This window comes from Eucalyptus grandis, chromosome 1 (genome assembly GCF_016545825.1).
Source record: "Eucalyptus grandis isolate ANBG69807.140 chromosome 1, ASM1654582v1, whole genome shotgun sequence".
In the NCBI taxonomy this organism is placed as follows: domain Eukaryota; kingdom Viridiplantae; phylum Streptophyta; class Magnoliopsida; order Myrtales; family Myrtaceae; genus Eucalyptus; species Eucalyptus grandis.
In genome coordinates this window covers 35,035,340-35,050,800 of record NC_052612.1, presented here as the reverse complement: position 1 = coordinate 35,050,800, position 15,461 = coordinate 35,035,340, and the positions used below count along the sequence as shown (strand labels likewise).

Here is a 15,461-nt window from a genome sequence, read left to right as displayed (position 1 = left end):
AACTGTGCAAAACACCGCAACCAAGAGATTGGCGGATGCATTAAACAAAAAAGAAGACTAACATGCCCCAGAATATATGTGGTCCAGAATGAGAATTCTCGAACCCAAGAGTTAAAAAGAATAGCAAGTCCTTTGTTACTTAGAATAGAATAACCACTTAAAATAATGAAAGATGTGAGGCCCAATTAAGCCTCTTTTTCTTATTTGTTTATTAGGGCCTCCAACTTAACTTGTAAATGTATTATATATTCAGACAAGATTTTTTATATTATATATATATATATATATATATATATATATATATATATATATTATATATACTCACACTATTCACTCTCACACTCACTCTCATTTCTTTTTGCCTTGCTTCTTGCAAGGCGTGGGAATCGAAACCCACTCCTAAAACTTACGCGTCTCCACCCCATCTCTCCCTAAGAAAGTGGGGATTTGAACCCCTCACCATCATCCTTCCATGTTTGAAGGGTGGCCACTAAAGCGAATCCCGGTAATTAAGATTTTTTATATTTGACTAGTGCAGATCTTATCTATTTTTTTTTAACATGCCCCGAAATATATGCGGTCCGGAATGAGAATTCTCGAACCCAAGAGTTAAAAAGAATAGCAAGTCCTTTGCTACCTAGAATAGAATAAGCACTTAAAATAATGAAAGATGTGAGGCCCAATTAAGCCTTTTTTTTCTTATTTGTTTACTAGGCCTCCAACTTAACTTGTAAATGTATCATATATTCACACAAGATTTTTTATATTTGACTAGTGCAGATCTTATCTTTTTTTTTTTTAACATGCCCCAGAATATATGCAATCCAGAATGAGCATTCTTGAACCCAAGAGTTAAAAAGAATAGCAAGTCCTTTGTTACCTAGAATAGAATAACCACTTAAAATAATGAAGGGTTAATACCCTGAAAAACCCCAAACCGATACACATGTGACAAATTTATCATAAGCTTTTTTTTTTTTTGTTATGAAAAACTCCAAACTGGTAAACCCGTGGCAAATTGATCCCGATTGACCATAAAAAGCCATGAATTTGTATATTTATGACAAATTTACCCAAACTAATTTATTCGACTGCCAAAAGTCCCAAACTGATACATTTATAACAAATATACCTCATGCTAAAGTGGATTAATACCATAAAAAAAATCACAGAAATTATAAATTATGATAAATGGAGAGTAAAATTCTAAATTGGTATATCAGTTAACTGTCGCGTGTCATTTAACTTAATAATTTGACAATAAAATTTAACGAAAACTAACAGATGGTAAATTTATTACAAGTGTATCAGTTTGAGGTAAATTTGTCAAATGTGTACCAGTTTAGCGTTTTTGGTGGTTAAAAAATTAGTTTTTGGTAAATTTGTCACATGTGTACTAGTTTGGGGTTTGCCATGATATCAACCTAATAATGAAAGATGTAAGGCCCAATTAAGCCTTTTTTTTTCTTATTTGTTTATTAGGGCCTCCAACTTAACTTGTAAATGTATCATATATTTAGACAATATTTTTTATATTTGACTAGTGCATATCTTATCTTTTTTTTTTTTTTTTCTTTTTAAGACTTAGATACAGATAACATAGATATCTATTTAGTAGAATATGGCAGCTTCCTCCAAATGTAGCTCTTATATATGTGTGAATATATGGATAAATAAATTATAACAATTTTTAAATAGATTGGAATCAAGGTGGGAGAAGAAGAGTATAAATGCCATAACTTTCGTACGGTATTCCTTGAATGCTATAACTTTTTTTTTGCTCACTTAAGTACCACATTAGAATAAAATCAATAATTTGAGTGCCAATTCCAACAAAACATCCTACGTGGATACTTCTAATTTTTTTGAATTTTTGAATTTTATTTTTCTTTTGCTTTTTTTTTAGGGCTAGCCAGGGTCACTAACGACCCTCACCAACTATGAAACCCTCACCCAATCTAGACAAGGGTTGCCTCTCCCTCGATCGCGAAGGCCCTTGCCAGATTTGGGCAAGGCGGCATTGCCCATGGTTGCTTAGAGCTGGGAAGGGCCTTCATTCATGGCTGAGGTTGAGGGTTTCACGGTCGGTGAGGGTCATGATGACCCTCACTAGCCCTAATAAAAAAGGAAAATAAGGAAAATAAGAATTCAAAATAATAATAAAATAATTTAAAATATTAAAGAATTGTTCACATCAATGTCGGGAAAGTTATGTAGAACGACCGGCATCCACATCAAATTTTCCAATGAGGCAAATTGACGATGGCACTTAAGTAATTAATTTTTCAAATAAGTGTCACTCAAGTGAGCAAAAAAAATAAAAAATCATGGCACTCAATTAAATGCCATACCAAAGTTATGGCACTCCTACTATAAATGAAATGTAAAGTCAATGGATCTCTATATGGATATCTATAGGAGAGATGTGTTTTTAGGAATTCTTTGATCATTTCGTCCAAGAATTTAGTCGCAATCGAAGTCACGGGGACCATCTAAAACGATTCTCTTTTTATCATACTTATTTCTTTTTGCTTTCCACAAAAATTAAATCATTAAAAACTATGGAAAGAGTGACAAAAAATAATCCAGGCAAAGTTCCTCACCAGATATTTCATCCAATTTCTTATGGTGTTTCCTTGAAAAATAAACTTGCGTAAGGAGAGGGGCAATGTGCATAAATTTGACTTAGGGCCCAAATGATAACATTCTCGCTAGAAATTGATTTCTAGAAGAGAAATAAATTTTCTATTCTTGCTTTTGGATGAGTTTCTAAACAAAAAATGTGTTTGATAACGAGACAATATTTCTATTCTCATAATAGATTTTCGTTTGAAAATGACACAAAATTTCTCTCTTGAATGGTAGCAGATGGCAATTGGCAGCAAATGACAATTGTGACCGGTGGCGGTAGCCAGTGGACGGTGGTGGCCAGTGGACGGCAGATGATGGTTGGCAGTGGTGATGGGTGACTAGCTAATAGTGGGAACGAATAATAAAAAAAAGTTTTTATTTCTCACTTATGTTTTAGAAATAGAGAAGTAAAAATTTTCACTTTTGATTTATGTTTTAAACTTAATTCTAGCGTAAAAATCTATTTTAGAAATAGAAAAATGAAATAATTTTATCAAATGGATTTTTGTTTCATAAACAAGTCTGGATTACAAAAATAGTTATGGAACAGAAATAGAATTATTATCATATGTGCCTTTAGAGCACAAGTTTCGAGGAGTTCGCATCATTAGGCAAGCCTGGAACACCCTCTCTCTAATAGGTGTCGTGCTCGCTTGGCCTTGACCTTCCTATGTGGTGTGCGCCCTTTTGACAATAAAAACTCACTTGAATTTGTTTTATAAATATGGTTCAAATTTATTGAGGAAAATTCTAAAAGATGGTTCGAAGTGTCCTTAGTTTTTCAAATAAGAGCCCGAAATGGACTTTGTTTCAAAAAATAGTCTAAAATGGCATCACTTTCTTAAATAAGGGCATGAGGTGAATCTTATTTCAAATAAGGATTTCAAGTATTTATGCCTATTTCAAATAAAAACCTGATTTTTCGGCGATCAAGGATATATTTGTCATTTACCATCTTTCTTTTTTTTTTTGGTTATTTTTCTTCCTCTTTGTTGTGGCTGGTCGGCCATCAACAATGCCCGTAAAGGGCTGGGCAAGGGTCATGGGGGCCATCGATGTTGGCTGTCGATGAGGGACAGCCTCGCTTGGGTGAAGCGACCTTCGCCTCAGGGGAGGCCACCTCTCGTGGCCATTTGGGAAGTCAGCCCTTGCCTGCTGTCGACAAGTGCTCGCAAGTCCTCACTGGCCCTTCCTAGCAGCCATCAAGAGTTGCCGAGCCCTCGTCAACAGATGCTAGAAAAGAAAAAAAAAAAAAAAAAGGAAAAATTGGACAAAAATGCCCTTGACTAGTAGGAAAATTTAGTCAGCCGGCAACCGATAACTGGCAATTGGCAAGTCAAACTCTTATTTGAAACAATTATAGCTACTTTAAACTTTTATTTGAAACAATTAAGGCCACTTCATGCCTTTATTTAAAATAAGATCTACTTTGGGCCATTATTTAAGAGAAAGAGGGATTTTGGGCCTTTTTTGGAATTTTCCCAATTCATTGTGAATTATTATTACACGCTGTTGCCTCTTTTACAATGTTCTAGGCACTTTTATCATTGAAATTTAATTAACCTATTATATATACCATCAAAAACTCCAAACCAATGTATTCACGTTAAATTTACGCTTCATTAATTTCAATTAAATTGGATTGAAAAACCTTAAATTAGTATATATGTGATAAACAAACGATAAAACTCAAAACTTGTACACCTATATATTGTCACGTATTATTCAACTCAATAATTTAATTATAAAAATTTGAAAGAAACTAATGATAGTAAATTTATGATAGGTGATCATTAGGTTGGGAGTTTTTGATAATAAAAAAAAAGTTAGTTTACGATAAATTTACAGTTTGAGGATTTTGGTGGTTTTAATTCAATAATTAAAAAAAAAGGGATGTCTCCTTCCGTGTTTGGAACCTGTAAGAATTAAGAAATGAGAGAGAGAGAGAGAGAGAGAGATTAAGCTGCAATCTCTTCTTGTGGCGCAAGAAAATGGCGCAAGCCTAGCCCAGCTGCATTCGTATACAAACACGGCCCGACCTCAAAAATTCATCATCATCCTCGTCATCATCATCATCAACGCGCGCAGAGCATCGAAAAGCGATGAGCTTTCTGGCGGCAAGATTGGCCGGGAAGGAGGGAGCCTACTTCTTCGAGGAGTCCAAGCACGCCGTCGACCGCCTCGCCCGGAAAGTCCAGCCCTCGAACAAGACCAACGCCGCCGCCGCCGCCGCCAGCGGCGGCAATCCGATCTCGCGGGAGGCAGAGGCCGACGTGTTGCCCGAGGTCCTGAGGCACTCGCTGCCCTCCAGGATGTACTCGCAGCGCTCCGAGCCTTCTTCTTCCTCCTCCTCCTCCTCGTCCTCTCTCTCCAAGGCCTCGAAATGGGCTCTCCAGTGGGACCCCGAGTCCGGCTCGGCCGTTTCGTCCGACGCGCTGAACCCTCTCAGGGCTCACCTGGCTATGCCCCAGGTCACATTCGGTCCAAACAGGTTCGTTGCTTTTCTCTTGGCTTGCCTCGGTGATTTGCATGTTTTGGGAAATGGAATGATGTATTTTGGTGGAAGAGTTGGTGTGCGTTGCATTGCTCTTCTTTTTTCCCCTCTGGATTAAGCTTAATTCAGAGTGAAGTGTGAAATTAAGAGTAGTTTCGGAAGATTCCGGTAGTGGAAATGGCTAAATGAGATGATATCCATGGGAACTTTTTTTTTTTTTTTTTTTTTTTTTTACCTGCGTTAATCCGTTGAAATTTTTTCCGTTGAAAATTTTTCTTTTTAAGCCAAATTAATGGATTTATGCATTGAATATGGATGAGGGGCAGAATGTCCTCGTGTTCTACATGTTAAAAAGAAAAATTTGGACGTTTTGTCTGAAGTTGTAACGTGACTGTTCATTGCAATGGAGGCATTGATTCACACAGTTTGGTCGGAGACACCCACTGCTAAAGTTTAGCGCGAATTGGTGCTTTAGAAGGTTAAAATGAAAATGTGGTAGAAGCTTGTCCATTGTTGTTATTGGCACAGAAAGGCTGCTAATTTTCCGCTGCTCGTGCTTGATTATCTCAAATGTACTTGTGTCTGCCCTTGTATGTTTCATTGGGGGATTGGTATTGTTGGTTGTAGCTCTTGGAGGATTGATAGGAATTGGCGGTTGTGTATGTCAAACCTTGATAGGAATTGGTGTGGCATTAACACTGCATGAAAATAAGTGAGGAAGTAGAAACTCGTCCATCACAGTTGGCAGTGGCGAAAAGTTTTGCAATGATGTGTTGCTGACAGGTTGGTATTTAAATGATTGTAGGTGGAAGTTGCCTCCTGCAGGGAGCTCGGTTTTAGCATCAACAGCCAATGAGTTGTGACAAGATAGATATACACATGCTAACCCTGAAAAGTTGAAGGCTGCAGCTGATGGCCTCGCAAATGGTGGGTCCATTGCTTCCTAGATCTCTCACACTGAGAAATAATGTGTTTGCATCCAATTTTCCCTTTTACCTGACCTTAAATATGGTGGATGTTTCTATGATGTTGATAGGAAGTTATAAAAGCTGACTTTGGGATGCTTTACATATTGACTTAGCCACTCTACCGAAGAATCATTAGCCAAACTAAGCTAAAGTAGCACTTTTGAAAGGAAAGATGTCTCTAATGTCTATGTGAAAGTGATTTCACACACTTCCAGTCTGCCACTTGTGCAGCTAACATAAGCAAAATAGAAGATTTTCAATTTGTCTTTGGACATATGGATTCTGTTAAAGTGTTCATTCTCAAGATAAACTTCATCGTTTGATCAGCATGGTCGAGTAAGTTGTATTAAAATACTCTTTCAAGCGTTGAGTTTAGTGCCAAATTAGTCTGAGCTTTATAATTGAGCTCTAGATTATATATGGCATGACTTCTTCGTTTTGGGTTCTGAAATTTTTCTTGGCTCTTACACTACATCTGTCTCCCTGTCCTTGTAGTTGGGAAGGCATTTGCTGCAGCCACTGTCGTTGTCTTTGGTGGTGCATCCATAATATTTGGACTAGTAGCCTCCAAGTTACAGGTTCAAAATGTACGTCTTCTTCTGTCTTCATATTTCCCCCTTTAGAAAATGAAGTTCATTCTGAAAATTCTAATAGATGTAAAGACAGATAAATTAATTATTTGCTGTCTTTGAACTCTTGATACATTGTTATGGAAACAAAGAGAAAAAAATCTCAAATATGGTACTATTGGTTTTCACATGCCGATTACTTGTTAGTTTAATAATTTTCATACTTTCTTTTCTGAAATTATGCCGTGGATCTAATTTTTGTTAATTCCTGTGGTCCATGTCTTGAAAGGGTGAAGATATTTATGCTAAGGTGAGAGACTTTGCTCAGCCAACATATATGACGGTGAGAGAGCAAGTGGCTCCTTTAAGGACCTGGGTATGCCTAACCAGAAATCTATAGATGTTCTGTTCTCCATTTTGTTCTGTTCTTGTGTCTCTTACATGCTTGGAAAGCTGTTGTTGGTTCTGTTGTAGGCTGAGAACATGTCAAGAAAATGGCATATAGAAAGGGAGGACGACATAAAGCAAAAGCCGATGATGAAGGAGCTGTCAAAAACGTTTGGGAGAAGGACTTCAAATTGACTTGCATAGTGTGTGATTGCTTGTATAGCAAATAAGAAAAGCTGCTAGCAGAGATCATCATCTCTGGTGAATAAAAAAAATCGTGCAGATTTTCATTTTGTTCCGATATTTTTGTCATATTGTTTGAGATACGACTGGATCCTCGTATTGAATAGTGTGCTGTATGGATAATAAAATGGCTGCTGAGTATGCATGACACTTCGTTAAGTATTGTCATGCATTTGTTAATTCCAGTGAATTTTTACTTGTATTAATTACTTACACAGATGGCCGATCCATTATCAGGTGAAGCTCTTTACCAGTTTTATTTTCAAGAAATTTGCTACGGCAAGATTACTAGGAGGCGATTAAGGTTTCTATTTCTGAATATTTTTTGTAAGGATCTGAATAGTTTTGTCTGCTTGCTCGTTTGACTTGCCTTTAGTCCAATTCTAATTGAATTGTTATAAGATATATATATATATATATATATATATATATATCTGGTTATTTAGATATATGTGGTCATTAACAGTTTCTATGATGTTAAACAACTATCCCGAAGTAAACAAGCAATCGCGACTTTTAGCGAGTGACCACCATCTATAGCCACTAACTTGGACAAAAGTGGATATGCAGTTTTTTTTTTTTTTTTTTTTTTATATTTTTGATGACCCAGGAACCTCGTACAGCCGGCCAAGAAACCTGGAGTAATACTAGCGGAGGACCAATCACCTCGGCATTACACTTAAGACACCAAGTGCTTTCACTGGCTTTCGAACTCTTCACCTTTGGACAAAAATCAATGGAGCTCTCCACGGCCAGTGGAAAAGTGGATGTGCGGTTGATCTATGCACAAATGGTGGAAAAAAATGGAGTTGAATGGAAAAGTGGATGTGCAGTTGAACTATGCACAAATGGTGGAAAATAATGGAGTTGAATGGTAGCAGGGTAATCCTCCTGCTTGTTTTAGATGGGATATGCTGCTTGTTTGATCATTCTCCATTTCCAACAATTATTCAACTAAAAATGGGCAATTACAGAGCGAAAGATACATTATTAAAGTGCCACCAAGTTTCTTTACAGCACTATATTCAGCATATTCAGCGACCCATTTAACCAAGCTCTTGTCTTGCGGCTATCCGTCCTCACAGTTCATAGTCTAAACCAGATCCGTATCTCCAAGCCTCTAAATACCGCTTCCACTCGTACTTCATCTTAGCAGGAAAAGTATCGATCAAAGGCCTTCACAATTGCAAAACTAGTTAACTCAAAATGTAAAATATGAAACAAAATGCAAGTTCTGCCGTTTCTACGCTTCTAGATAATAGACATACAAGGCAAGAGACATTTTTTGCCAGGTAACCAATTCTAGCTTTGTGTTCATTCTGAAGAGGAACTTAACCACGGTCTGGGTAGAAGCGACCTACCTAATTGCAGGGTCAACAAATGTAGAGAGGAACGTGTAATGACCCAGCATGGAGAAGTGTCCAAACCAGTCAAGAAGCTCGGGAACTCCAACCTGACAGCGAGTCAATGCATTTCTACCAATATCAGCTGAACTGCTCGATGTTTAAAGCTCATTTTCTACCAAAAGACAGGATTTTAATTAGATTGAACCATGAAAACAAACAAAATGACGAAGCAGAAACTATTTGGTTTCCCCTAAATTCATCACTTAGCCACTTGTCATCACTAAGCCTAAAATCATCACTAAGCCACTTGTCAACTGTCTATGCCTGATGTGCATACAACATGTCCATAAATGAAGCAGCAGAACTGAGTTGCGGGTATTGCAACAATAAGATGTCAATTATCTCCTGGGTAGACTATCTCATGGAAAAGCATTATGGCCTACTACAAACTGTATGATTACTTTATTCCCACTTCCAATAATCTTTTTTCATACGATATTTGCAATATTTGATGCTTATGATGGGAAAGCAATATGAAAGAAAATGCATTATCAGCCTAACCTTTCATTCATGATTAGATAAATTCTATAAGCTCAACACCTTACACGAGATGGCCAATCATGATAATACATTTGAGAGGTTGAATTGCCTGTTGCTGCTTGCGTGAAGTTCAAAAAGTACTGACTTCAAGAACTACTCCATAAGAGAGGGTAAGATTAAAGGAACTTGGAACTAATTACCTGATGAAATATAGATGGAATTATAAGTGGCTCAGTTACCATGACAAGACCTAAAGTCTTGGCAAGAGGCCAAAATTGTACAACATCCTGTCATTTAGAGCATATCAAAATATTAGTAAGCTGTAGCTTGCAAACATAAACTGATGCAATATGGGCAAAAGAAACAAGCTAGGAGAAAAACAAAAACCTGAAGGAATGGTCTCAGCACTGGATCTCCCAATCTCTGTAAAAGAAAGAAAAGATTATTCATACACAACAAAATCACAGGAGGACATAACATGACAACAGGTCCAGCCAGAAAGAATACTCTTGCACTTTGAACCATAGTAATTAAAGCATACCTGCATACTCTGGAAATTGACGTAAAGAAGCTCATTAATAAATTCCGGAGAAATATTCGTCTGTTGCTTAGCTGACATAGCTCTTTGAAACAACCATGAAGCACTGAGGTTGGGCTGTGCTACAAAAATCTTTTCCTTAGATAATCTCCAAGAGGATGTAATAACCATGTAGCTGAAAAGAACAGCAAGTTGCTTACCATGTATGGGTTCAACAGGGACAACTCATATGAGCTGAGGAAGTTGCCACTGATTGCTTCGTATATTCCTTAAACAAGCCCCAAAAGAAACAATATTCAACATGTTGTTATCGTTAGGTCATCTGTATCATGTTCTTTCCTTAATAGTATTTGAGCAATTAATTTTGTTTTCATCTGTTGTTTACGCTGCAGAGGAAAGAGAATATGATGCTATTGAGTATCAACTTATTCCACCCACCATCAGTAATCAAGAAAGAGTCTTGTGCTACTAAGATGCAAGTTATATCATAAAAGTTTTCCAGCAAAAAGACCCCAGTGCTATTAATATTATGAACTGGAAGTGAGGAGGAGAAAAATATGTTATTGTAACTCTACCATCTGACAATCTGCCAAGGTGCCTAGTCAAGCTTCCAAAGCCTCCAAATGAAACTGGTGATTGTATGCCGCTAGCATCACCAAACTGCAGACAAGCTGATACTGTCATGATACTTGCTTTCCATGTAAACAAAAGAAGAGAAGATTTTTAATCTGATAATCCAAATGACCTGTAAGATGCGATTGAAAGAAGCTGGCAATGGACTGTCGGGTTAATCATCCCATTTCAGGAGAACAAAAAGGAGTGAGATCAACACATAGAACACTTTGAACTTAATGCAAACTTCTTTTTCAATAAAAAAGTAAACAAATAAATCTGAAATTGGAGTCAGCATCAAATCTCAAGTTCGCTTGTTACTCTAGCAAAAGGCTTTAGTGTAATGAGCGACTGACTCATACATAAAGAAATACAAAGCTCCCAAAGAGCCTGCTTATACATGCAACCCGCCAAATAATCGTGCATGTGAAAATCTAGGAGAATTTGATCATTCATTTTGTGAACATTGTAGGACCACAAGAGAGAGGAAGAGAGAAGTAACCAACTAACTACATCTTTACTCAATACACTTCAATCAAAATTACACAAGACCTCTCTACATAAAAACATTCCGAAACTCTAACCACCTTAGTTTTAATTCACAATGCTAGTAAATGCACTTCAACCCATTTAAACACCAATAACATGACGAGAAAATCATTTGATTTTGTTAGGCACATCCTCCATGACCAAAAAGCAGATATACTAACTTCTCAAGCTTTGGAGACTTCATGGCAAAGCACCAGTCACAATTTTACCAGCATTGATACTGCTTTAAAAACTCAGTAATTCCGATTTAGAAGAAAAGCTCTACTTAAAAAGTGCCACCATTACCTTCCACGGTAAGTAGGGAAAATGCCATAAATAACTCGCAATATTTCTAGGTCATCCAAAGAGACTTTCTGCAAACAATACCAGAGAGGAATCATTTGTCTCTCTACTTAGGCTGCTGGCAATATCAGTCATCTTGCAGATGAATTATCAAGCAGGACACATGTCAAGCTCAAGTAGCACATAAGTGAGATAATAAATCTGTCATAACTCAAAGCAATGCATTGTGTGGACCGTCTGAGAGATTGGAAAACAAACTCATGTCATTGGATAGATCTGGTACAAGAATTAGACCAATCGATGAGATGCAATTAAAAGAGGATTTTGCACAAGCAATCTATCTGTGGGTTTCCTACAGTATCATCGATGATTGACAAAGCTTTCTTTAACTTTCATTAGAAAAAATCTAATAAGTTGAAAAGAACAATTACTTCCACCAATACCAAGATCAAAACAAATCCCTCCCTCCCCCCCTCTCTATCTCTCTCTCTCACCGCGTGCGTGCGTGCGTGCACGCGCAAGGACAGATTGATGAGGAGAAATCAAGTTATGCAAGAAATTCAAAGATAATAAATAGAGGGTACATAATGGCAATTAGAGAAAGAGCCAGACAAAAGTTCAGTCAGTCAAATTTGCACAAATCACTGTGTAAAAATAATTTGACATAAGATAGTGACCATAGAATAGGCACAAAACTATTGAATACAGAATTAGCGCAAAGACATTGAACAAAACAAGCTACTCGGTAGGAAGACAAATATCAACCTGATATTTGGGCATTAAATCCCAGTACTCTTCCAGTAATTCTTCCAGTGCTGGGCAACCCGGCTGAGGATTGACGTAAGTGAACATATAAGTGGTACGATCCTTGGGACCTGAGCCAGAGGGAAATGCCTGTTTGATGGTTAGAGAAAGCTAAATACACAATTTGGAATTATCTTCAGATATGTTTCTATTAGTAATATACTCAACCCACCTCCCAGAAAAGATGTACTTTTGAGTCTCCAATTCGCTTCACTGATGAGCTACTGTATATGACATCACTAGTGGAGTTGTTCCTAAAACCACGAGCACAAGATCCAACAACAAGGCAAACACCATCTGGCTTTCGTTCCCTTCTTATCTGTAAAAAAAGGAAGTTTAAGACCACATAATGCATGCTTGAAAGGAAGCTACATCATATGAGATGTTTAATCGTGAAGATTAATTTTTAATTGTTAGAATTTGGAAAAGAAGAAGAAGATGACTTCGTTCAGAAATTTCTTTCTCAGGTTAGCTTGTCAGTTCACTCATACAGGAGTCAACCAAGATGAAGTTAAGCCCTATCAGCACCACTGTAAATAAATGCACTGTCATTTAAAAGAATTTCGCATTGCTCTATGCCTTTGCTATACTGAATTGGAAGAGCATTTCCCTTATCAATGATGTAAAATTTAAATGTGTGTACAGGAAACTGTACCTGTTTCAATATGGGAGAGAAATTACCCATTGCATCAATTATCAGACGTGATGGCAAAATGATTTCATCAGTTGTTTGCAGAACCTGCATTACAAGCACTAAAAAGTAAGAAGTTCCATGAAAGACAAGGAATCAGACATTGCCAAGCAAAGCAAATTATGATAATGATATTTTATCTAGTAGGGATATGCTGAAGCTTGAATTTGAGAGTTACAGCAGAGCAAGCAAGACTTAATTAAACCCCAAGTTAAATACACAAATACTCACCACTGCATCATCATATACAGAGAACTTGGACACACTGCAACCCTCGAAGATGACTCCACCAAGTGCTTCAAAACGTTTCTTCACAGTTTCTATTAGCTTTACAGGCCTGTGGAGACAATGAAGTGGCAAAATATGAAGAAAAGAACAGCTGGCAGAAGTATCACTAGCTATAAAAGTAAAGTTTGTTGAAGTGAGAGCTTCACAAAAATAATGGACAGCACAAGTACATCAGATATAATAACTAAGACATGATCAATGTCGTCTATAAAGTTATGTACAAATATATCCTAGTCTCTACTGCTAAAATACAATATCATTCTGAGAGGCTGTTCTGAAACATCATATGTGCACTTCCTATAAAATACAACTGAAGATTCCATAAAGTTGTGTAAATTACTGAGATGGCCCACCCAGGACCTTTCATCCCTGCAAAATTTGTTCTATGATGCATATGGGAATATGAGAACCTTAACTTCATTCTCAAGAACCAAGCAGACATCTTATATACAGGGGCTGTTGAGACATGTGTATAGTGAGGTCCATGATGATACTTTAAAAATTCAATGATATATTAAAGAAATAGCGTGGCATGGACAAATGTACTCTGGAGTAAAACTATATACAACAAAAAACATGCGATGTTATTGATAAATTTCAGAAAATTTTCAAACAGACTCAACAAAGAAAAGCAAATGATAACTCACAAAATACCAAGATTTAGAATATCTTCAACCCAGATATCATCTTTTCCCTCGAATCCACATCTATTCTGAGAAGCTCAAGACATGCAATGAAAATTATAATTAGTTGGTTCATCAGACGAAGGAACAATAGGGATAGGAAATGCATTAATTTACAACCATGGCAGGAAGTTATCTAACACTAAAATATGATCTGGACAACATTCTTGAGATATCACACGTCAGCATGTCCTTCAGCCATACTTTCCCTCTCTAGTTGGAAGCAGCCAATTATTCCATGGACACACAATTATGCTTGAAACCTACAGTACTAAGTAAATTCCTTCTCTATTAAACTATTTGGACATAAACATAGAATGTTTTGTTTGGTGCCAACAATGATGCCCATCTATGAACATAACTCAAACAACTAGGGGACTACAAATTGTCCACTGCCATTGTTTATCCCGGATCAGATTTTGGACAAATTCAGCCCTCAGTGCATGCCATACTTCCTTATTAGTGAGGGGGAGTAGATATAGTACTCATGTAGCAGGTCTAAGACTCACAGGATTAAATTTTGCAGCTATAGCTTGGTCTATGTCATCTTCTTCAAGAATACCAACTTTAACAAGCTCCAGGAGCTCCTTCTTTGAGATATTCCACTCTTGTTCTCTCTGATAATGAAAAAGAAAGTAAAAGAAACTGCATCAAATAGTTCCTTAGAAAACTAATCGAGAGTTTCCCATGTCATTTGAACCGTAATGAATATATAGTAAAAGCATACCCCTTTCAGAATATTCCTTTCCACAACTGCAACTTTAAGGCCTTTGCAACTCAAGGCCGTGGCTAGGAAAATACCCAAAGTGCCTCCACAAACTATTACATCAAATGTGTCTACTGCTCTCCCAGCCAGATTAGACTTGCTGAAGAGACCAGGTATTGTTGAAACCACCTGTTGTGGCTCTTGCTTGTCTGCAATACACGCAAAACAGGTGCAGGGTCGCTATGTGATCAATGTACTGTAAATACTCTATCGTTGTCGAAAGCAGCAGCAGTGCAAAATCCACCTGTCTCATCAGAACAGATACTGGACCAAACTTGGTCCAACCTCTTTAAAGCATTATAAGAGTATGCTCCGCCTGCACCGCCGACCTCCCCGCTCACTGCGATGCCCTCCATTATCCTCTGCACAGTTGAAACCGTAGCAATCAAATTAATCAGCATGAGATGCAATTCAAACCATCAAGTTACCATATTTCCTAGCCGACTTAGTCAATATTTTCCTCAGGACTCAATACCGGTGGTTGAACTGAAAACTTCTCATCCCCAGCACCACAATGTCTACAATGACTCATCCTGAAGAACATGGCTGACTAGAGGAGTTCATTTTAGGACACTGGTACAGCGACAGTTTTGCTCGCTTGCTCACAGCCTTCTTCAGTAAACAGCATTTTCCACTGCTTAGACGAAAGCAAATTCCAACCCAGATTCCAAAAACTCCCACTTTCCAAGAATTTAAGTGACTGGAATCTTATAAACCAACGCCAAAAAGATATCTGAGAAAAATGTGCGCGAACCTGAGTTCTGGAGCGGACCGTCTGAGCCTGCAGGCACTGGACTCTTCCCGCCCTCTTCTTCGTCTCGTTCCGGAGCAACGGGCTCGCTTTGAGGCGACGGTGGCACCCGCTCAGGAGCCCGAACTCGGCCAACACCGCCGCCGCCATTGTTGGTTCCTCCAATCTCGCTCGCTCGCTCGCTCGTTTCGTCTCTCACGCCGTCGCCATTTCTCGAAGCTGCAAAGGATCGCGGAGAGTCGATGGGTCACATGCGTCCCACATCTCGACACGTTCACCGCCAAAAGGCCCAAAACGGCCCTTGCCTCCACCTTCACTC

The 15,461-nt window shown here is 37.9% G+C and overlaps 2 protein-coding genes across 2 annotated transcripts; one reads left to right on the top strand and one right to left on the bottom strand.

The window, feature by feature from the left end:
• Window positions 1-4,565: 4,565 nt before the first annotated feature.
• LOC104435133 lies at window positions 4,566-7,495 on the top strand. The gene is given in 5 exon segments (XM_010047945.3): window positions 4,566-5,122; window positions 5,931-6,052; window positions 6,589-6,680; window positions 6,952-7,038; window positions 7,137-7,495. Coding segments are annotated over 5 exon segments (798 nt in total). The 5' UTR covers window positions 4,566-4,733; the 3' UTR covers window positions 7,245-7,495.
• Window positions 7,496-8,144: 649 nt separating this feature from the next.
• Window positions 8,145-15,426, bottom strand: LOC104435103. The gene is made up of 18 exons (XM_010047917.3): window positions 15,146-15,426; window positions 14,636-14,753; window positions 14,353-14,540; window positions 14,135-14,242; window positions 13,590-13,654; window positions 12,886-12,991; window positions 12,619-12,702; window positions 12,136-12,282; window positions 11,925-12,053; window positions 11,163-11,230; window positions 10,462-10,495; window positions 10,292-10,376; window positions 9,917-9,984; window positions 9,720-9,833; window positions 9,566-9,601; window positions 9,379-9,465; window positions 8,654-8,745; window positions 8,145-8,468 (listed from the first exon to the last, which is right to left on the bottom strand). Exons 1-18 carry the CDS (start codon window positions 15,290-15,292, stop codon window positions 8,372-8,374), a joined length of 1,773 nt encoding a protein of 590 aa, XP_010046219.2. The 5' UTR covers window positions 15,293-15,426; the 3' UTR covers window positions 8,145-8,371.
• Window positions 15,427-15,461: the final 35 nt, after the last annotated feature.